Source organism: Melanerpes formicivorus, unplaced genomic scaffold, assembly GCF_026170545.1.
Source record: "Melanerpes formicivorus ecotype bairdi unplaced genomic scaffold, bMelFor1.0.p_v2 SCAF_38, whole genome shotgun sequence".
Taxonomy (NCBI): domain Eukaryota; kingdom Metazoa; phylum Chordata; class Aves; order Piciformes; family Picidae; genus Melanerpes; species Melanerpes formicivorus.
Genome location: NW_027142390.1, coordinates 5,862,374 through 5,881,631, shown reverse-complemented (window position 1 = coordinate 5,881,631; position 19,258 = coordinate 5,862,374). Strand labels below are relative to the sequence as shown.

Genomic DNA, 19,258 nt, shown 5'->3' with positions numbered 1-19,258 from the left:
TCCAGAGCCGCTTCTCCTGGAATTCTTATTAAACGCTATTAGCTCCCAATTAATAGGCGTTGGGGAAGCACGGCCCCGTGGCCGGGGTCACCTTTCCCTCCTCCAATGCTCAGACCTCTTTTGGCAGCCCGGTAGTTCCAAGTGCCTCTGACGGGGCCCTGTAACGGGGCTACCCTTCTTCCTGCCAAGGCTTCCCGGGATCCCCCGGTGCCGGCGGGGCTGGGGTGGTGCCACCCGGGACACCGGGTCCTGTCTTGCCTAGTGGTGGCTGACCCCGCCGTGCCCCGCGTAGCGCCCGCTTAGTGCCCGGCGCGGGGCCCCGGGGCGACGGGGCGGGGCAGGGCGGAGCCCCGTGGCGGCGGTGCCGGTGCTCACGTTACGACGGCCCCATTGGCTGCGATGGGGCGGGGCGGTGCCGCCTAGGCAGCGCCGGGAGGTGGCGGGCACGGCCAGGCGCTCCGCTCCGCTGCTGTTCCGCCGCCGGCACCGGCGGGACTGGGAGAGGGACTCGCAGCGGGCCCAGGTCGGGCATGCACAGCCCCCGCTTGGACGCCTGCCCTGGCCAGCTCGGCGCCGACCGGGTGAGTGCCACCGCGGGCACCGGAGAGGGGACGGGGACACCCTTGCCCGCGCCCCGCCGAACCGACCGGGCATTGCCATGATGTCAGGGTGCTGGCAGTGACATCAGCGCCGTGACATCATGTGCAGAACTAAGGGGGCGAAGGGGACGTGGGCACTTCGGGGGACGTGGGCGACCCTCTGGGACACGGGTAGCTGTGGGGGTACGAATGGCCATGGGACGCTGGTGGCCAGGGGCTGCGGTGTCCAGCCGTCAGGGTGCCAGTGGCACCGCCGCCCCGCAGCTGCCACCCTGCCGCCTTCCTGGGCTGCCCCGAGGGGATCGACGGTGACAAGGTGGCCCAGCTGGCTCCCCTGGGCCTGCCTCACGCCTACCCAGCTGCTCCCACTGCCGGTACGGGACAGCTTGAAGCGCTGACACAGCGCCAGCAAGGCTGGCTCAGAGGGTCCCAACCAGCGGGGACCAGGACGGGGACTGGGACAGTGACAGAGGGCAGCGACAAGCAGGGCCGCCACAGGCCGGACAGCAGCTACACTGGAGCTGGCTGGGGACGGCTGGTTAAGCAGGACGGGGGAGCGATCCCTCCCGCTCGCTGGCTTCTCGCAGCTTCAGCGCGGAAAGGAAAGCGGACGTAACACCCTGCTTTTGGGGTCAGACAATAGGAATTCAAGAGCGAGGAGCGGCCCGGCTGCAAGGAGCCAGCCGCCCCTTCCCCGCCTGCCCGGCCACACTCTCTTCCTTCTCAGCTGCTCCAGATAGAGCTCTTTGGGGGGCCCTGGGCTCAGGCCCCGTTGCACCCTGACGTCACCTGGGGTGTCCCCAGCTGGAAGGCACAGGGTGGGTGGGGTAGCCCTGCCAACACACGGGAAGGGAGAACCCCACCCCACCACCCGCGGGTGCCCTCGGGCTGCAGCTGGCCCTGTGCCACCGAGCAGGGTCCTGCCTCTAGGTTATCCTGGCTACCACCCCACTGATACTGGGGGGGAACTGAGAGGCCGGCGCAGGCGGGGGCGGACAGTGGGGCGCCCAGCTCCTACGTGCTGTGGCCCTGTGTCATTTCCCGCAGGCACGGCCGGGGCTGGGTGCCTGCTTGCTCACCCGACATGCCGCTGCACGCCGGCCAGCTCCACGCAGGAGCCGCAGGAAAGCGGGGCCCGGGGCTGCGGGCAAGCTGGGACCTGTGCCCTGTTCCCCGCACCCCGCTGCATGCCAGGCTTTGCCAGCAAAGCCGCCCCCACCCCGAACTGGGGCCGGGGGGCGCAGGGTGTCGGAGGAGTAGGATGTGGGTTCGTGGTGCCGGCAGGGGAGAGTGGGGATGACAGCACTGACCTGCTTCTTTTCCCCGCAGCGGTGTCGGCGAGAGACGGGGGTGACACCGCGGGCACACATGCCTGGCACACGGCAGGCGTCGCACCACCCCGGAGGGGCACCGGGGCCGGGCAGCCGCCCTTCATGTCCCTCACGCCCCAGCTCAGCAGCGGACTCAGCCTGCAGCCTGGAGCCAGGGGGTGAGGAGGAAACAGGGGGAAGCCCGGCCACCCGCTCCCCCCCGGCCAGCGAACGTAGCCTGGAGTTTGACTCGGGGTACTCGGAGGCATCAGGGAGCACTTGGAGGGAGGAGGAGGTGCCCGTGCGGCGCCGGCACCCACCGCCCTGCCAGCGGGCACACCGTCTCTCCGCCGGCCTCGCTGCCCCACCGCCCGTCCCTGCTCGCCGCACTCGCCCGAAATCCACCTCGGACGCCTGTTTGGAGCAGTGGCGGGTGCTGGAGCCAGCTGACACACAAGACTGGACTGTGGCACTGCTGTCGCAGAGCCGGAACCGTCAGCCTTTGGTGCTGGGCGACAACTGCTTTGCCGACCTGGTGGAGAACTGGATGGACCTGCCTGAGGTGGGCGCTGAACCCCGGCGCCGAACTTCTGCTGAACCCTCCCGCCGGCTGGCCAAGCCCCCAGCCTTCCTGCTCAGCCTCTCGGGCAACGTTCGCCGCAAGCTGGCCAACATGGCCCGTCCACGGGGAGCTGATGGTGGCCGGCCGGGGGCCCGGGAAACCACCAAGCGTTTCTCCTGTCCCCTGGGGCTGGGGGGACAGCCCAAAGGTGCCTGCTTCCACCAGTCCCACAGCAACATTGCCCAGTTGGCCACGGACTTCCACCGCTTCACTGCTCTCATGAACAGCCGCAGCCGGCAGCCCATCATCTGCAACGACGTTATCGGCTACATTTAGCCCTGCCCGCCGCCGCCCACACCCTCCTCCGCTGTAAATAAACCCCGGTTTTGTACGGTATGGGCAGAGAGACCTTTTTCGAGGGCCACTGCCTGCACCCTGGCTGCGGGCAGGGGCAGGCAGGGTTTTTTTTCAGAGAGTTCAAATGCAAAATGCAGCTTTTATTGCTTGGATTAAGGAGTGCCAGCCCTTCACTCAGGGTAGGGAGCAGAGGAGAGGGGGACGCCTATTACTGGCCCCAGCATCCTCTCCCTCACACACATACAGCAATTCCAGTTGCTGCGTCTCCCTGGCGTCCTTCAGGTTCTCTGATAACCTGGAGTAAGGAAAGGGGGTTTTGGGGCTGTTGACTTGTCCCCCAAGGCTGGCCAGGTGCACCAGGGGGCCCTTAGGTTCCTCTGGGGCTCCCAGACAGGCTGGGGGATGTGGGGGGCGAGCAGCAAGGGGCCGGGCAGGGGTCTTGCCACGGGAAGTGCTGCCGGCAGGATGTTTATCCAGCATCTGGCTGGGAGCTGTGCTGCAGCTGGAGCAGCTCAGGATAGAGGGAGAGGGGTCTGGTAGCCCCCCCCCCCCCCCCGGCGCAGGATTGGGTCCCAGAGCCAGGGATCTACCTCTGTGCTTGTTGTCGGGCCTGTATCTCTTCATCCTCCTCCTTGTCATAGATCACAGTATAGCCGTGCAGGAGCATGGTCACAGTCCAGCCATATGTCCTCTGCAAGAGGTGGGTGTCAGAATCCAGCCCTGCAACCCCCAGGGTGACATGCTCCCCATCACTGCCCATGACAAGCTCACCTGCAGCCAGTCCAGCACCTCCTGCACCGTCATCTCCTGCCCGTCTGCAGTGACTGCCTGCATCTCCAGACGGTCCCAGCAGCTCCACTCCCTCCCGCCGTACTGCAAGGGGCAGGCACTAGCACCCCACGCCCCGGCTGCAAGCCCCATGGGCCAGGGACTGGTGGGGCAGGAGAGCTGGGGTAGAGTAGGGCAGGCAAAGGGAACTGTCTAGGGGCAGGGGGATGGGGCCACTGGGCAGCACAGCCATTCCCCCAGCACCACAGGGGCCAGGGTTGACATGGGGCTGGTGCTGCCCCCAGCCCCGGGCTAGGAAGGATGCACAAAGAGCCATTGAAGCACTGCCCAGCCCTGCACAATCAGCTTTTCTCACACCCGCAGCCCTGCGACCCCGGCTCTGGCCCGAGGGGACCAGCAAGGCGCCAACCTCGGGCCCAAGTGCCGAATGTGGCCCTGTACCGTCTGGCATGACTGCCCTGCCATCTGCCCTCGCCTCAGGCGGTGTCAGCCCCTGCCCGGTGCTGGCCCTGGCCCCACTCGGGAAGGGGCATTTGCACCTGGCCACTCTCCCCTCCTGCCTTCTGCTGCTTCTCACCTCCTGCCTTCTGCTGCCTGCACTCATCACACCAGGGTGGAAAGTGCTTAACCCCATCCTCACTAGGTTGTTGACTACCCAGTACAGGGGGACTGCCACTGCCCTGTCCCAGTACCCTGGAAAGCGCATCCCTCTGGCATCCCAAGGTGGGCTCTCCAGGTCCCTGTGGGACCACAGGTCATGCCAAGCAGGCCTGGGGAACATGTACTCCCACCCTGCCAAGCAGCCAGGCATGAAATGTTGCACTGGGCATCCTAGTTGTGGGACATGAAGGTGCTGGCCACTGTGGCAGATACCCAAGGGCATAGCCAGCCCAAACAGCATACTCCACCCAAAAATGGTGCCAACCCAGGGGACATAGCATGCTGGCAGGCAGAAGGCTGGGCAGCCTGCAGGGTGCAATGGGGCCGTGGGGTGGCTGGGCAGCCTGAAGTGTTGGAGCTGGCCAAGGCGGTGGAAATGCCTCCTCCCCCTCTTCCTGCCCCCGGCCCTGGGCCCCCCGGGCCAATCTGGTTCCAATCGGTGCTTCCTGCCGAGCCGGAAGGGCTGCCTCGCACGCCATAAACCCCCAGACAAAGGGGCCTCTATCGCCCAGACGGTCCCAATCTGGGCTGGCCCCCACCCCCGCTCTCACTCCTTGGCAGAGTGGTTGCGGCTTGGCCCCCCATCACCGGGACCCCCAGCCCAGCTCCCCCCCAAGCGGCCCTTCCCGGCCCAGTGCCAGCTGCTCTTTGGCTGCTGCAGCTGGTTTCCATAAGCCAGATGTGCGTGGCTGCTGCGGCCTCCCGTTCCCTGGCTGCGGGGCTCACCGTGGGGCCCGCTGTGGGGCAGCAGGACTGCCGCAGCCCCACGGGCTCCCCAGAGCACCCAGGTTTGCCTAGAAGCTGGGGTGAGTGGGATGGTGGTGGTGGCAAGGGGCCAGGTGGGTGGCTGCAGGAACGAGTCAGTTCCTCACTGCCTGGAGTGCCATTGCCAGGGCTGTCCCTCCTGCATGGCCCACCTCCTTGCTCCTTGGTTCCTCTGGCATGGCCTCACACTGGCTGTCACCAAGATCTGGGGTTACCCAAGACCCCTGGGCATCTCCCACCTGCCCTGCCCCACAGAGAAAGTCCTACCCAGTAGGTGGTGGGTGGTAGGGGCTGAAAGCGGAGCAGCAGGCAGTCAGACAGCCAGAGGTTGCTGTTGCGGTAGTACTTGAGGTCCTGGCACCCCCAGACCAGCTTGTAGACCTCCAGACATGCCAGCCCAGCCACGGCTGCTGTGGTGGTGATGATGGCAGGCACAATCTGCCCAGCAATCCTTTTGCTCTGAGGACAAGAGGGATATCTGTGGCTGCACCACATAGGACAGGGACCCCTGACCCCACAGGCTGCCCCTCTCACCATCAGCCAGTCAGCAGGGGGGATGCCATAGTTCTCTGCACGCAGGTTGGATGCTGCTGTGATGAAGTCCATGTGGATGTCATTGTCCTGTGGAGAAGAGCATGGAGACATCAGCATCTCATGGGGACATCAATCCTCCCAAGCTCAGTGGGGCTGCCTGCCTGGCCTGTGATACCTTCTCAAAGTAGATGGGCTCCATCAGAGGCACTTGCACCTCTTCACCCTGTAGCAGCTCTTGTCTTTTCTGAACCAGATCCTGGGTGAGCTTCACCAGTCGCCCGTGGTCTGAGGGCACAAGGACCCCTGGGGTTGTGCCCCTTCACCATGGCACTGTGAGGAGCACGGCATGGTGCCCCTCCTCGTTTCAGGTCCTTCCAGGTGCTGGGGCAGCGATGAGCAGCAATGCTGCCCCACGGCTGCCAGGCTGGTCCTGAGGACGTGTGCTGGGGGACCATGGGTATAGGGAGTCTCACCCTCAGGCACCTGCACCTCCTCCTGCTCCTCAGCGAGAGGGATGTTGAGCTCCTCCTGGGGTTGGAAGGGTGGCAGGACTGTGCTGCGGAGGATGGTCTGGGTGGCTGCCTGGTCACTGCATGGAGGCACCTTGTGGGCTTGGGCAAAGAGGTGGGCAGTGGCCAGGATGTACTGCAGGTGAGTGTTCTGTGGGGAAGAACAGGGGCTGTGGGGTGCCTTGTGAGGGTGGTCCACAAGCACACACAATCAAAGGCTGCCTTGTGCAGTCAGGAGTGGGCAGAGCAGCATGGCTTTGCCCCGAGATGGAGATGGAGGTGCCTTTCCTTCTCCAGCCACAGAAGATAAGTAGTTGTCCCCAGCAAAGCTCCTGCTGACTGGGGACAGGGACAGACCCAGCTCAGGACTTGGCAACCCCAGATGGGCTGTGGCAGATGGATCATGACTACAGTTTGGCATACCCCATTCAGCTCTTCCCTGCACTCACGTTATCAGGGTCAAATGTCAGTGGATGGGGACAGATCCTGTCTCCTGTCCAGAAGGGGACACCTGGGCTGGATTCCTGGCACAAGGAGGGCAGAGTCAGGCCCAGGGACATGTCCCCCTGGCTGCAGCAGGACAACTGAAGGAGGAGAGAAGGTGCAGGTGCACCAGCCCCACGGGCCCTGGGCTCACATGCTCTGGGGGAAAGGTGTGCAGCAGCTGGGCGATGGCATTATGGTAACAGCTCTGCCAGTGCCGGTGGGCCCAGTGCACGCAGTCCTGCCAGTTCTGTGGCCGCTCCTGAAGGCTCTTCTGCACTTGTTCCAGGACCTCCAGGGCCTTCCCTGCTGGCAGCTGTTCCAGGAAAGCCGGGTCTCTGCAAAACCAGGCACTGCTGCTGCTGACCCAGGAGGAACCCCATGGGACACCCCAGGTGGGGTGCAGCCCTCCATCCCCCTCTCCAGAACCCTGGCAGTGATGGGCAGCGCCTAAGCCACTCACTTCATGAAGCGGTTGACGTGCTCTGCAGGCAGCTGGAAGAGCCCCTCGAACTCATCACGAGCCCACTGCAGAGGGGTAGCAGAGGTTGAGTACTTGTGCCCCCAAGAGCCCCCAGCTCAGGGGGAAGGAGAGCCCATGATGGGGCTACCGGCAGAGCTTGGACTACCAGCAGGAAGCAGCTGGGGCTGTATCCTGCCCATATCCCATTTCTGGACCATGGCCAGAGAAGGAAACGGGAAAGGAAGACAAAGGCCATGGTGCCTCTTCGCTGGGGGCCAGGGGCTGGCACGGCATAGACTACCTGCAGCGTGTGCTGGATGGTGCGGGGGAAGTACCGCAGGGTGCAGAAGGGGAAGGTGCCATCCCTGGGGACACCAGGTGGCTCCAGCGGTTTGGTCAGGAAGGGCACCATGGCCAGGACATTCCCCCGTGGCCCCTCAGTGCCTGAGTCCAGCAGTGGTGTGAGGCAATGTAGGCAGCGTTTCTCCAAGTAGGCACCTGTGGGTAGGCAGGGGTGCTGGGGAGCTAGGGAGCATGTCCAGGGACTCAGCCTTTTCCCCCTCCCCAGCACTCACGAGCCTCCAGTGAGTCCAAGGCACTGGTGACACCATTCAGGCGCTGGAAGAAGTCATCCCCATAGACTGACTCAGTGGCAGGTCCCACCTGGTTCTGGTGAGCTGTCACCCTGACATCGGGGTTCATGCACTGCATGGCTGCTGCGGCCACCACTGACTTCGGCTTCTACCAAAGCAGAGAGAGGGTGGGCAGCTCTCTCCTGCCCCGGGAGCCTTTGGGACAGCCAAGGTGCTCTCTGCAGGGGGACCTTGGCCACCACCTCATGGCCTCTTACTGATATATCTGATGAGCGGTACAGGAGCTGCCGATGGAGGTTGGAGAGAGCAACAGTGTCCATGTCGGTGACAGTGAGGTCCCCACCTGGTCCTGCTGCCAGCCCCATCATGGCAAAGTTCTTCAGCAGCTCACAGCCAATGGCACCAGCTCCCACCTGCCAGGGCAGAGCTGCTGCAGCTCACCATGCACTGGCTGCCTGCTCTGCAGCCTCCCCGGTACTGTGGCAGCCACCCCAACTCACCACCAAGTACTTCTGGTGGCCCAGCTGCTCCTGGAAGGCGGCCCCGAAGACGGCGATCTGGCCATCATAGCGAGTGCCCCTCTAGTGGGACAGAGAAGCTGTGTGAGCGTGGGTGGCCACGGCACCCCTAGCGCTTGGGAGCTTCTCGGCGCACACTCTCACCGGAGCACAATCCTCTTCTGTCAGCTGCATGGCCCCCTCCAGCTCCAGGCACTCCAGGGCATCAAAGTACAACCACTGGTCCAGGGGCAGGAACTTCCGAGTGATAGCCTGGGGTGAACGGGGCCCCGCTGGCTCAGTGGCCAGTGCAGTTCCTCCATACCCCACCCCAGCCCTGCTGCTTTTCCCAGGGCTGGCAGCAAGTGCCCTCTCGTGGTCACCAAACACCGGCATAAACGCTCCAGCACGACCAGCTGGACCTCAGGGCCCAGAACCCCCACACTGCTCACTTTCAGTGCCTCCTGAGCTGCCATGGCCCCAACAACGGCAGCCATGGGGCACAGGTCCCCTGCGCTCACGCTGGCAAAGGCTCGCACAACGTTCTCATCCAGGAGACCCTGCTGCACCCTCAGGCTCCGTGCCAGTTCCAGCACCCGCTCAGCATCGGCCTGCAGGCAGAGGAGCAAGGCCAGCCCCAGGCAGGGTTGAGGAGAGCCAGGGGGGCCAGGCAGGGGCAGGGTGGGGACTCACTTGTGCTCTGGGGCGGGGCAGGCGGCCCTGCTCCCTGCAGAAAGCATGCAGGGCCTGGAAGGCGGCGTGCAGGTTGTGGCTGCGCAGCAGCTCCTCAGCACTTGCCACTTGGATCTTGGGCTCTGCCAGTGCCTGACACAGGGACTTCTGCTGGCACAAGTGCCAGAGACCTGGATAGTACTTCCCCACGGCCAGGGCAGGGCACAGCATGGCAGTGCCACAGTCCCAGAAGCACCCAGGATCCAAGGAGGTACTTACGTAGGAGTGCACCTGGGGCAGCCGCTCCTGCAGGACCAGGCCCCCAAGGCGGTAGGGTGAGAAGGAGCTGGTGTCCCCAATCTCCAGCCTGAAAGCATCTGGGGACAAGAAGGTGCAACCATCACTGCCAAGGACCTGGAAAGCTCCCAGACCCTGGGCCAAGGCAGTTGTGGACCCTTGGGCAGCTCACCCAGCACGTGCACAGGGATGGGCTTCTGGTCATTCAGCTCTGTCATCCCCTCCACGCCAGAAAATGTCACCAGATCACCATCACAGAAGGGGTGGCCACGGCTGTCTTCTGTCCCCATGCATGTCACCACACCCGGGTTGCCCTGAGAAGGGGAATGGATGTGAAGGTTGGGGACCAGACCTGGGGGGCATAAAGTCACCTGAGGAGGCAGTGAGCTTTAGAGGGAGCTCCTCCTGAGACCGCCCTCCTACCTGGGAGATGTGTTGCACAGCGGCACACACTGGGTCCCCCTCTGCTGGGTCCTCAACAACAAAGTCTTCCCCAAAGTCACAGAACAGCTGCCTGGAGAAGAGCAATGGGGGTTTGCTGCAAAAACTGCCTCGCTAAGCTGCCTGAGCACTGCCCAAGGTCCTGCCCAAGCAAAAAAAGAGCCACGCCTGTGGGACAGGGACATGGGCTGCAGAGCAGGGCTAGGGACTCTGAGGACAAGGTGACCTGGAAGCAATGGCAGAACCCTGCAGCAAAAAGACCTCTTACCCTGCCAGCCCCTTGGTGTCAGCCACAATGAAGCAGATGCCCTGGGCATGGCAGAAGTCCCCAATGCAGAGCTGCTCCTCCAGTGGGGATTCGGTCAGCACCACCACCTGTTCCGGGACTGTAAGTGGGTGCCACCATGCCAGAGGGACCCCAGGGCACAGAGGTGGGGGCTTACCTGGAAGGAAGCAAGGAAGGCTTACGACAGCTCCCCAGTATGAGTTGCCACCACTACATGAGGATTCAGTTCAGCCAGGGCCTGCTGGGACACCTCAGCACGGTTCCGGCCTACATCGTTCTCCCTCAGGAGGAACTGTGGGGTAGGCACATTGCAGGGCACCCCTTGGGTTTGGGGTGCAGCAATGGGTCCTGTCAGCACTGCTGTGGGGCCCTCTACTGAGGGCCATACCCATGACATGGGACACCCCATGTGCCTTAACCAAGACAATGTCACCCTGAGCCATTACCATTACAGGGACATCCCATTCCACACTGCTTACCAAGACCCCCAACCTGGATCTGTTACTGGGAGGCCCCCACCTTGTACCCACGCCTGTAAAAGGGATCCCCTAGTTGTACCCACACCCATTGTTGTGACCTCTACCCACACTTCTACCCAGTACTTGCACTCCCACCTGTTCTGTACCCATACCCATTATGGGGAACCCCAGTCACACCTGTACCCATTACTTGGAACCCCACCTGCACCCATACCCATAACCAGGACCTCTGCTCATACCCATAAGCCATAACTGAGACACCTACCCATACTTCTGTATCTGTTACTGGTATCTCTGTCTGCACCTACACTTGTCACTGGCACCTTTCTCTGTGCCCATATGCATTATGGGGACCTCCACCATTACCTGTACCCGTTACCAGGACTCCAACCCATATCTGTACCTGCTACCGGCGACCCCACTCGTGTCTGTCACCAAGACTCTTATCTCTACTTGCACCCGTTATGGAGAGCCCTGCCCATACCCGTGCTGGTAGCCGGACCCTCTGTACCTGGTGGGCACGGTCGGCCGTGCGAGCAGCTTCGTTGTCGTGCAGGACGACATGCCCGGTTCCTGCCAGCACCAGCGCCGCCGCCACCTGCGCTCCGGTCCCGCGCAGCCCCGACACCAGCACCGACGCTTCTGCCAGCCGCCGCGCCCCGCCGCCCAGCACGTACCTGAGTGGCAGTGACCGTCAGTGGGACCGGGAGCCCCCGATCCCGCTCGCCGCTCCGCTGTCCCCGGTCCCGTCACTCACAGCTGCCGCGAGTACAGACCCGGCTCGCCGCTGCCCGCCATGGCACCGCGGCCGCCACGCCCCGGGACGGACCCTGCCCAATGCCGGCACCGTCACCCCACATCCAGCCCCGCCTCCCGAGAGAGGCCGCGCCTCCCGAGAGAGGCCCCGCCTCCCGAGAGGGGCCCCGCCCCGGAAGATCCAATCCTGGCCATAGGGAAACCCCCGTCCGGGTGCCCCTGCTCAATCCCTGTTCCCTGCCCCGCCTCACCCCGGTCTCTGTAAGTTCCGCCCCATAGCCACACCCCCCAAGTAAAACGGCCCTGGCTGGATGTCCCGCCCCACAACCAGGCCCCGCCCCCCGAGTGACCCCTCCTCTGCAAGCACATTTCCCACCTCCCGTATCGCGTAACCGCGCCCCCGGAATAAGCCCGTTCGTGGAGGCCCCGCCCCCCCCCCGGAAGGCCCGGCGGCGAAGCCATGGCGGCGGCGGTGGCGGCCGGCTGGCAATTGCCGTGGCGGGGGCTTGTCGCGCTGGGCCGGGAGCTGGCGGCCGAATGGGCAGCGCAGGACGTGCGGGCTGCGCTGTGCCAGCTGCTGCTGGTCTGGCTGAGCCTCAATCTGCTGGGCATCCACCTGGCCTGGCGCGTTTACGGCGAGGAGGTGGCCACGCTCTGCTACCGGACCGGGCCCGCCGGCCGCCGGTCCCCCGGTACCGGCCCCGGGCCAACCCGGCCGCGCGCGCATTCTCTGTCCCCCGCCAGCCCCGCCCGACGCAACGGCGCCGCCGAGCGGCACTGCCCGCCCCGGTGAGTCCCGACCGCTACCGGACCTGAGCCGCTGCACCCTGCCTGCTCTGCTGCGACCCCTGCTACAGCCTGGCCTGACTAGCGCCTTCCCGGCTGCACACTTGGCCCGCTACACTGCTCTAGAACAGTACGTCCCAGCAAGCACCCCCCGGCTCTGCCTCTGGCCCCGTGCATGCTAGCGAGTGTCCCCCAAGCTGTGCCCCCAGACCAGTGCACCCCAGCATATTCCCTTCAAGGCCAGTAACCCCCAGTGAGTGCCTTCCCATTTGCAACCAGGCCAGTAGAGCTTAGGGAGCACCCTTCCAGCTATCCAGGCAAAACAATGCACCCCAGTGAGTACCCACCCCAGCCTGGTATGCCCCAGCAAGCATTCTGCTTGCACACCTAGACCAGTACAGCTCAGTGAGCGCCTTCCCAGCTGCACACTCCAATTAGTGCACCCCAATTAGTGGCCCCCCAGCCCTGCATGCCTCACCGAGGTCCTGGTTGCATTCCCAGACCAACACAGCCCAGTGAACGCCATCCCATCTCTGCCTCGAAATCAGTGCACCCTAGCATGTGCCCTCCTAGCTGTTCCCTTAGACCAGTATGCTCCAGTAAGTGCAGCTCCAGCACTGCCCAGCCCACACAGGTAAACAAGCACCGTCGCCCTGTACCGGGGAGCCATTCTGGGGTACCACCCCAGCCCCTCACCCTGCTTGTCTTTTGCAGGGAGGGCTCAACAGCGGAGCTAGCAAAGACGCACCGGGAGTGAGGAGCACCGGGAGTGAGGAGCACCGGGACCGTCGGGCACTGCCTGCACCATTAAAGCACTGTGCCCCACCTGCTGTCCCTTGCTTTGGCCATCACTTGGGAAGAGGCTGGGAGAGTGGGATAGGGGTGTTTATTTGGGCTGGAGTGCCATGCCCGCAGCAGCCACTGGCCTCAGTTGGCCATGTAGTACTGGGTGGGCACAAAAGGCATCTTGGTGACAAGGGCTGGGTGCTGTTTTTTCCGCACTTCAACGGTGAGCGCAGTGCCAGTCCGGCTGTGTGCCGTCTCCACGTAGCCCATGGCAATGTTCTTGCCAAGGGAGGGTGAGGGGCAGCCGCTGGTCACTGTACCTGGGGATGTGGAGACATACAGAGGTGAATGAAGATTGGCAGCCCAGCCCCTTCCCCTGCCAGGGGCACAACTCAGAGCCCTGCTGCCCCCACTTACCCACAGGAGTGCCCTCAGGGCCCAGGATGGCTGTGTGGGGACGGATGGGGGGTCCCACTGATGTCAGCCCCACACGCTTGCGCTTTGGCTTCTCTTTCACTTGCGCCATGATGATGGCTGCGCCAGGGAAGTCCATGGCTGCACGACGGCGCTTCCCTGTGGTGCGGATGGGCAAGGGTTGGTGATGTCCACCTTGTCCACTTATGCTGCACTGGGAGCACAGGGACACCTTGCCCCTCTGCCTGCCCTGAGGAGGAGGTGAGGCTGATTGTAGTCATAACCTACCTAAGGTCCACATCAGCCCAGCCTCGGCAGGAGTGGTGGTCTCGTCGATGTCATTGCCATAAAGGCAGAGCCCAGCTTCCAAGCGCAGGCTGTCCCTGACTGCCAGCCCTGCTGGCCACACCTCAGGGACACCCAGCAGCTGCTCAGCCAGCTCCACTGCCTGCCCCACAGGCACCGAGATCTGCAGGGAGACATGGGGGGCAGGGTCAGTGGGGCAAGATGTTGCTCTCGGTACCACCACGGTGCAGGGTGGGCCGGTGTGGCTCCTGGGGTACCTCCACACCATCCTCGCCAGTGTAGCCACAGCGTGTGACCCGGCAGCCTGGCACACTGAAGACTGTCGTGGTGATGCTGCTCATGAAGGACAGCTTGGCCAGGTCATCCGACAGCCCTGCCTGCAGCACCTGTGCCATGGAGGGACCTGAGGAGACAGGTGGCTCTAGGGGACAGCAGTGTCTGGGGAAGGGGGGCACATGGGGAGGGCTCCCATCAGGCAAGGACCCAGAGGAAAATGCTGTGTAGCACCCACTGAGGGTGAGACTCCTACACGATGACACTTCGTGACAGCTCACTCAGGGCTCTCTGTACCTTGCAGCGCCAGGAGCGCATTGTCTGACACCTCCAGGTGAACGTCACTGCCGGCAGCCTGCAGCTCCGTTGCTCTGCCCTGCCAGGGTGACAACGTGTTGCTAGCCAGGGAGCCAGGCTAGTGCTATCCCCACACATGGCCATAGCCACAGAGCTCACTGAAGGGTGGTAGGGCTCGTTCCCACCACACATCCAACCTCCCTCAGGGCTCGAGCAGCCCGTACCCTCATGATGGCCAAGTCCTTCTCGGCACAGCCAGCGTTGGACACCACGTAGAGGTGATCTTCTGACGTGTTGGTGACAATAAGGTCATCCTCAATCCCGCCCTTCTCGTTGGTGAGTAACGTCAGGGTGCCCTGCAGGACACAGCTCCCGAGAGCACGGGCAGGCTGCCCGTCCTCCACCCAGGGTGCTCCCGGGATCCTCTGACACCGCCAGACACCCGGTGGTCTCCCCTCTCCCAGTGCCCCATACCTGTCCCGGCTTCAGCTCGGCGATGTCCCCCACCACCAGGCTCTCCATGAACTTGATGCGGTCCCGGCCGTACACCCGGATCTGGAAGGGTGCCGCAGCAAGGTATGAGGCTTGCTGTGTGCAGCCCCCTCGTCCTCAGCCCCCCTCCCGCCCCCTCCTCCCGCCCTGACGACCTGCAGCATGTGGGAGACGTCGAAGAGGGAGCAGCGGCGGCGAGTGTGCAGGTGGGACTGGAGGTGGCCCTGCTCGTAGTGCAGCGGCAGGCTCCAGCCCGCGAACGGCACCATCCTCCCTCCGCGGGACCGGTGCAGGGCGTCCAGCGGCGTCCGCTTCAGCCCATCCCCGGTCTCGGCCCCTCCAGGCCGTTGTCCGCCGGCCGCGCTCAACGGCGCGGAGCCCAGGAGACGGCCGGACAGCGCGGCGCGGCAGCCCGCCCGCAGCATCCTTTCTTCCCTCCCTCCCTCCCTGGCACGACACGGCCCGGTCCGGCCCCGGGGCTCCTGGGACATGGAGTCCGCTCGGCCCCCGCCCCGCTCCCGCCCCCCGGCACCGCCTCCCCGCCGCCGGCGAAGGGGGATGCTGGGTGCGGGTCCTGCCCGGGCACGGCCATTACCCACCCCCGAGAAAGAGACAAGGCAGGCACAGGCAGAAACAAGGTAGCAGCTTTTAGTTGTGACCGAGATGCTCCCCGCCGCCCCCCGGCTCCTCCTCGGCCCCCTAGGCGCGGTGGGCGTCAGCGCCAGCACTCTCCTGCCCAAGGAGCCTGCAGGGGCTTGCAGCAGTGGAAGCAGGACCCAGGGCCGCTCCCCAGGACAGAAGCTGGGGACAGAGGGGTGATTGGGTGCTGCCCGTGGCAGCTAAGGGACACGCTAAGAGCAGAACCACTGCTGCTGGAGGGCAACCTGCCTGGGAGAGGCTCCAGGGCAACAGCACTGCCCACCACTGCCAGCCAACACTGGAGGAAATAGGGAAGGGGCACCGGAAGGGCATGGAACCCCCCCCCAGGACTGCAGGGACAAAGGCCAATGCAGGAGAGATGAAATCCACTTGGGCCCTGGGAGTGTGGGGGAGCCAGCTCCCTCCCACCAGCACCCACAGGGCTCAGGTGTAGGAAAGGAGGTTGATATCGTAGCAGCCATCCACCTGCAAAAGAGAGCAACTATTGTTCCTGGCACCAAAGCTCTGCTGGGACACCCCATCCCATCCTGAAAGGGCTCCCCTGTGATGCAGCAATGCCAGAGCCCCCTGGGCAGGGGGGTAGGACTCACGTCGAAGCGCCCGATGCGGGCAGCTGTCTGGCGAGCCCGGATCACCTCTGTCAGCACCCACATTTGCTGGACCTCCGTGGACACCTTCTCGGGGTCAGGGAGCTCCTAGAAAGAAGTGAGTACAACGCTGTGGAGCAGGGAGTGGCCCAGATCAGCCTGGGCTTAGGCAGTGGTGTGGAGGTATGACTGTGGTTTCCAGGAAGCTGTGATCACAGGCGGTTCGTGACAGTGCCCACATTCCTGACCTGCTGGTGGTTCTCCAGTGCAAGGTGAGCAGAGCCCTGCTCTAGGAAAACATGCAGCTGGGAAAACAGGTGACCCTGAGCCTTGGGTGCCATGGAGCCAGCACAGGCCATCTCTGCTGGCAGCTGTCCAGGGTGAGGACAGAAAACAGGCAGCTGGCTAATGATTAAAATCCTAATTGCACAGTTCAGAGTCCTCCCATGGCACTCCCCTGGGCCCCCCGCGAGCGCTGGTTCATGCAGGAACCTTTAGCTGGGCAAGACCCACAGACTCAGCAGTAGCTCCCCAGTCTGGGGAAAAGCTCCATGCTGCTTCTCCCCTGCCCATGGCATCAGGCTGCTTGTGGGTACCTCGGGGTGATGCTGGGAACAGCCATGCCCAGAGTAACCCCAGCACCTCCCCTGTACCACCCCTTGCCAAGGGGGAGGTGATTCATGCAATTGGCAAGGGACCAGTGAGCTCGCTCTGGCCTGTCAGCCAGCCAGGCAGTGACCAGAGCTCCCTGACCTCCCAGGCTTGGCAGAAGCCTTGCCACCAACATGGCGTAAACTCAGCAGCACCAAGAGCCCAGTAGCAGAACTGTTGCAGAAGTGCTGGGGTGTGTGACTGCTCCTGGCCCAGCCAGAGGCTGATTCAGCAGGTTTCCATAGGCAAGCCAGCTGCCAGTCCCTGCCCTCCTCTGCCTGGACTTTGCTCACTGAAGGCCACCAGCCAGGCAGATGTGGCTTGCAAGCTGTGAATGTGTGCCACAGCTGTGACGTCCCTCTACCCTCGTGCCACGTAATTCCCAAGGTGCACTCTCTGCAAAGTGCTGGGGACCAACCAGGACACCCTGTCCTCACCCATCCACCCACCGGCTGAGTGATGCTGTGCTGCCTCCACTCCCACGGGGACACTGCTGTCCACAGACTAGAGGACAGGTAGACTGAAGTGTCACCTCAGAGAGTACATCATTGTGGAGGTATTTTTCTTCTGAATGCTGCAAACTACTTCCTGCACAAGGCAGATTACTTCATGGAATCACAGAGTGTTCCAACCCTCTGTCATAGGCAGGGACACCTCCTACTAGATCAAGTTGCTCAAAGCCCCATCCAACCTAGTTCTCTATTTCAGGGCTTCAAAAGCTACTCCTGATGGAGACCTGGAGCCAACAGGACAAGGATGGGGCAAGTAGGGTCACAAGGGGTGCTTGCACCCACTGGAACCCCCCCATGCAGGTCCCTCCTTCCTCTTGAGACTTTAGTGGGGATCACTCACCTCATGCAGGCTGGCTGGCTGCTCTGGAGGGGTCAGCTGGGAGAGCCAAGAGGGAAAATCCTTCTGTGGGCTCTGAAACAGATCGAGAGGGTCACACAAGGGTGTCCCCAGTCCCACCTCCATCCCTCATGCTATGAAGCATGCTACATTGATGTGGTTTGAGTCCATGATGTCCTGAGTCCATGCTGCTGTGGTCTGGAGCCCACCTGTGTTTATATTGCTATGGATGTTAAGTGTCACATTACTGTTTTTAAAGGGAATGTTGTCTTTTGAGTGGTTGTTTGCAACTAATAATTTGCTGCAGCAACTTCCAGCTCCATCTCACTACTCAGGCAAATATTCACCTCTGGAACAGGCAGGGCTGGGCCTGGATGGAGCAGTCCCTCCCCAGTCCTCAGCACACAAAGGGACCCCAAGTGCCTCAGCAAATGACAAGGACTTTGACCCACACCCCTGTGACTCTAGTAGGAGTCTGAAGCCCCTGAACCTGTGCCAGGTGCAGGACTAGGGATGGTGGCCTGTCCTGGCCACTCTACACATAACTGAGAGGAAGGGCAGCACTGGGACAGGCTCACCTTCTGTCCAGGGGGGAAAATCTGCACGTCCTCAATGGTGAAGTGGAGCCAGACTGGAGAGGGCTGCCGCAGGATGAACCGCACCGCCATCACTTGGTCCATGTCACACAGCATCTGCTGGGACAAGGACAAGGAGGGGGCTGTTACCACAGGGCCTGGTGCTGCTCTGGGGCAGCTTTGGGTATTTCCTCAAAAATGTCCCATCCCAGTTGAAAGGAGCCTGAGGGGAATGTCACTTCATGGTAGGTGGCTGGGCAGAGCGGGGCATGGGCTGGACCAGCATGGAGACCTTGCTGCTGAGAGGGGCTGGCAGGGGTAGGGGAGGCATAGCAGGGCAAGGGTATCAGCACAGGGACCTGGGAACCAGGAACTGTCTTAGGGTTCAGGCAAAGAAGGGTGAGACCCGGGGGCATGGATGACGAAGCCCCGGCTGTGCTGACCTGGTGGCGGTGGAGGGAGAAGTAGTCCTGGGAGCCCTCCTCGGTGTGCGGACAGGGCATCAGGCAGTGGTCCTTCAGGCAGGTCACCCAGCGGCAAGACCCACCGGGGCCGGGCCGCTGCACCCGCACGCTCAGGAACGCCGTGTAGAAGTTCCTGAAGACGATCTCCTGCACCTGCGGTACCGGCGGCCTCAGCCCCAGCACTGGCACTCCCCCGCCGGTGCTAGCACCGGTATCTCTCATACAGGTATCGGCATCATCCCCAAATCCGGGACCGGCACTGGCATCCCACAGCTCGTACTGGCACTGACATACATCCCGCACCACCACACCCCACCCATACCGGGACGGGCACCGGCATCCCCCCAAATACTGGGACCGGGACAGGCACCGGCATCCCTCCTTCCCACACCCGGACAGGCAGAGGAATCGCCCCCGCCCCGTACCGGTACTGCTACGGCATCACCCCCTATACCATCCGTCCCCGCCCCTACTAGACCAGGTACTAGCATCCCTCCCGCACATACTGGGATGCAGATGGCGCCCAGCATCCCGCCCAACACCGGTACTCGTGCTGCCCTCGGCAATAGCCCGGCACCGGTATCTTCTCTCCCGCCCCAGTACAAACCCGATACGGGATCGTCGCCGCCCCTGGTGGCACCCCTCTGGCATCAGGACTAGCAATGGTGTCACCATCGCACAGCGGGACACCCCCCGGCATCGCTCTTGATACCCCGCCGGGACCACCCCCAGCACAGCATCTCCATACCAGTACCGCTCCCGGCACCGCCCACCCAGCGCCGGACCGCACTCACATCGGCGGGGGCGCCGCGGGGGAAGCGGAGGTCGATGACGGCCACGCCGTGCCGTGCCGGCTCGGCCCCCCCGCTCAGCTGGAGCGCGACGGCGGGGCGGAGGGTGCAGAGCAGCGGGGAACGTCCCGGCCCCGCCGCTCCCGACATGGCGGCGCACCGCCACCGCCCCTCCTGGGCGGGGTCGTGCGCGCGGTGACGCCACGCACCGCATCGACCGGCAGCCGCTCCCGCCCGCAGGGGGCGCCGCGCTCCCGTGGCCGGAGCCTGCCCGA

The 19,258-nt window shown here is 63.6% G+C and overlaps 5 protein-coding genes across 6 annotated transcripts; 2 read left to right on the top strand and 3 right to left on the bottom strand.

The window, feature by feature from the left end:
- The first annotated feature begins 424 nt into the window (after positions 1–424).
- INKA1 (inka box actin regulator 1) lies at positions 425–2,867 on the top strand. Its single transcript, XM_068158008.1, has 2 exons — positions 425–581; positions 1,929–2,867. The coding sequence occupies exons 1-2, from the start codon at positions 531–533 to the stop codon at positions 2,805–2,807; spliced, it is 930 nt and encodes a 309-aa protein (XP_068014109.1). The 5' UTR covers positions 425–530; the 3' UTR covers positions 2,808–2,867.
- A 9-nt stretch (positions 2,868–2,876) lies between these two features.
- On the bottom strand, positions 2,877–11,094 carry UBA7 (ubiquitin like modifier activating enzyme 7). The gene is made up of 23 exons (XM_068158007.1): positions 11,054–11,094; positions 10,808–10,973; positions 9,800–9,906; positions 9,514–9,604; positions 9,263–9,404; positions 9,073–9,170; positions 8,815–8,961; positions 8,574–8,732; positions 8,287–8,394; positions 8,125–8,205; positions 7,882–8,037; positions 7,607–7,772; positions 7,333–7,529; positions 7,032–7,096; positions 6,723–6,906; positions 6,535–6,609; positions 6,050–6,236; positions 5,752–5,861; positions 5,577–5,663; positions 5,310–5,501; positions 3,600–3,701; positions 3,419–3,519; positions 2,877–3,123 (listed from the first exon to the last, which is right to left on the bottom strand). Exons 1-23 carry the CDS (start codon positions 11,092–11,094, stop codon positions 3,003–3,005), a joined length of 2,883 nt encoding a protein of 960 aa, XP_068014108.1. The 3' UTR covers positions 2,877–3,002.
- A 364-nt stretch (positions 11,095–11,458) lies between these two features.
- TCTA (T cell leukemia translocation altered) lies at positions 11,459–12,663 on the top strand. Its single transcript, XM_068158005.1, has 2 exons — positions 11,459–11,841; positions 12,553–12,663. The coding sequence occupies exons 1-2, from the start codon at positions 11,513–11,515 to the stop codon at positions 12,593–12,595; spliced, it is 372 nt and encodes a 123-aa protein (XP_068014106.1). The 5' UTR covers positions 11,459–11,512; the 3' UTR covers positions 12,596–12,663.
- A 44-nt stretch (positions 12,664–12,707) lies between these two features.
- On the bottom strand, positions 12,708–14,897 carry AMT (aminomethyltransferase). The gene is made up of 8 exons (XM_068158004.1): positions 14,562–14,897; positions 14,389–14,469; positions 14,139–14,270; positions 13,915–13,993; positions 13,602–13,747; positions 13,327–13,507; positions 13,042–13,197; positions 12,708–12,944 (listed from the first exon to the last, which is right to left on the bottom strand). Exons 1-8 carry the CDS (start codon positions 14,895–14,897, stop codon positions 12,766–12,768), a joined length of 1,290 nt encoding a protein of 429 aa, XP_068014105.1. The 3' UTR covers positions 12,708–12,765.
- A 143-nt stretch (positions 14,898–15,040) lies between these two features.
- On the bottom strand, positions 15,041–19,143 carry NICN1 (nicolin 1, tubulin polyglutamylase complex subunit). 2 transcript variants are annotated; one of them, XM_068158002.1, is made up of 6 exons: positions 18,987–19,143; positions 18,172–18,345; positions 17,732–17,845; positions 17,157–17,228; positions 15,657–15,761; positions 15,041–15,531 (listed from the first exon to the last, which is right to left on the bottom strand). In XM_068158002.1, the coding sequence occupies exons 1-6, from the start codon at positions 19,131–19,133 to the stop codon at positions 15,490–15,492; spliced, it is 654 nt and encodes a 217-aa protein (XP_068014103.1). In that variant the 5' UTR covers positions 19,134–19,143; the 3' UTR covers positions 15,041–15,489. The 2 variants fall into 2 exon arrangements, with proteins under 2 accessions (XP_068014103.1, XP_068014104.1); XM_068158003.1 differs by lacking the exon at positions 18,987–19,143 and adding an exon at positions 18,800–18,968.
- Between the last annotated feature and the right edge of the window lie 115 nt (positions 19,144–19,258).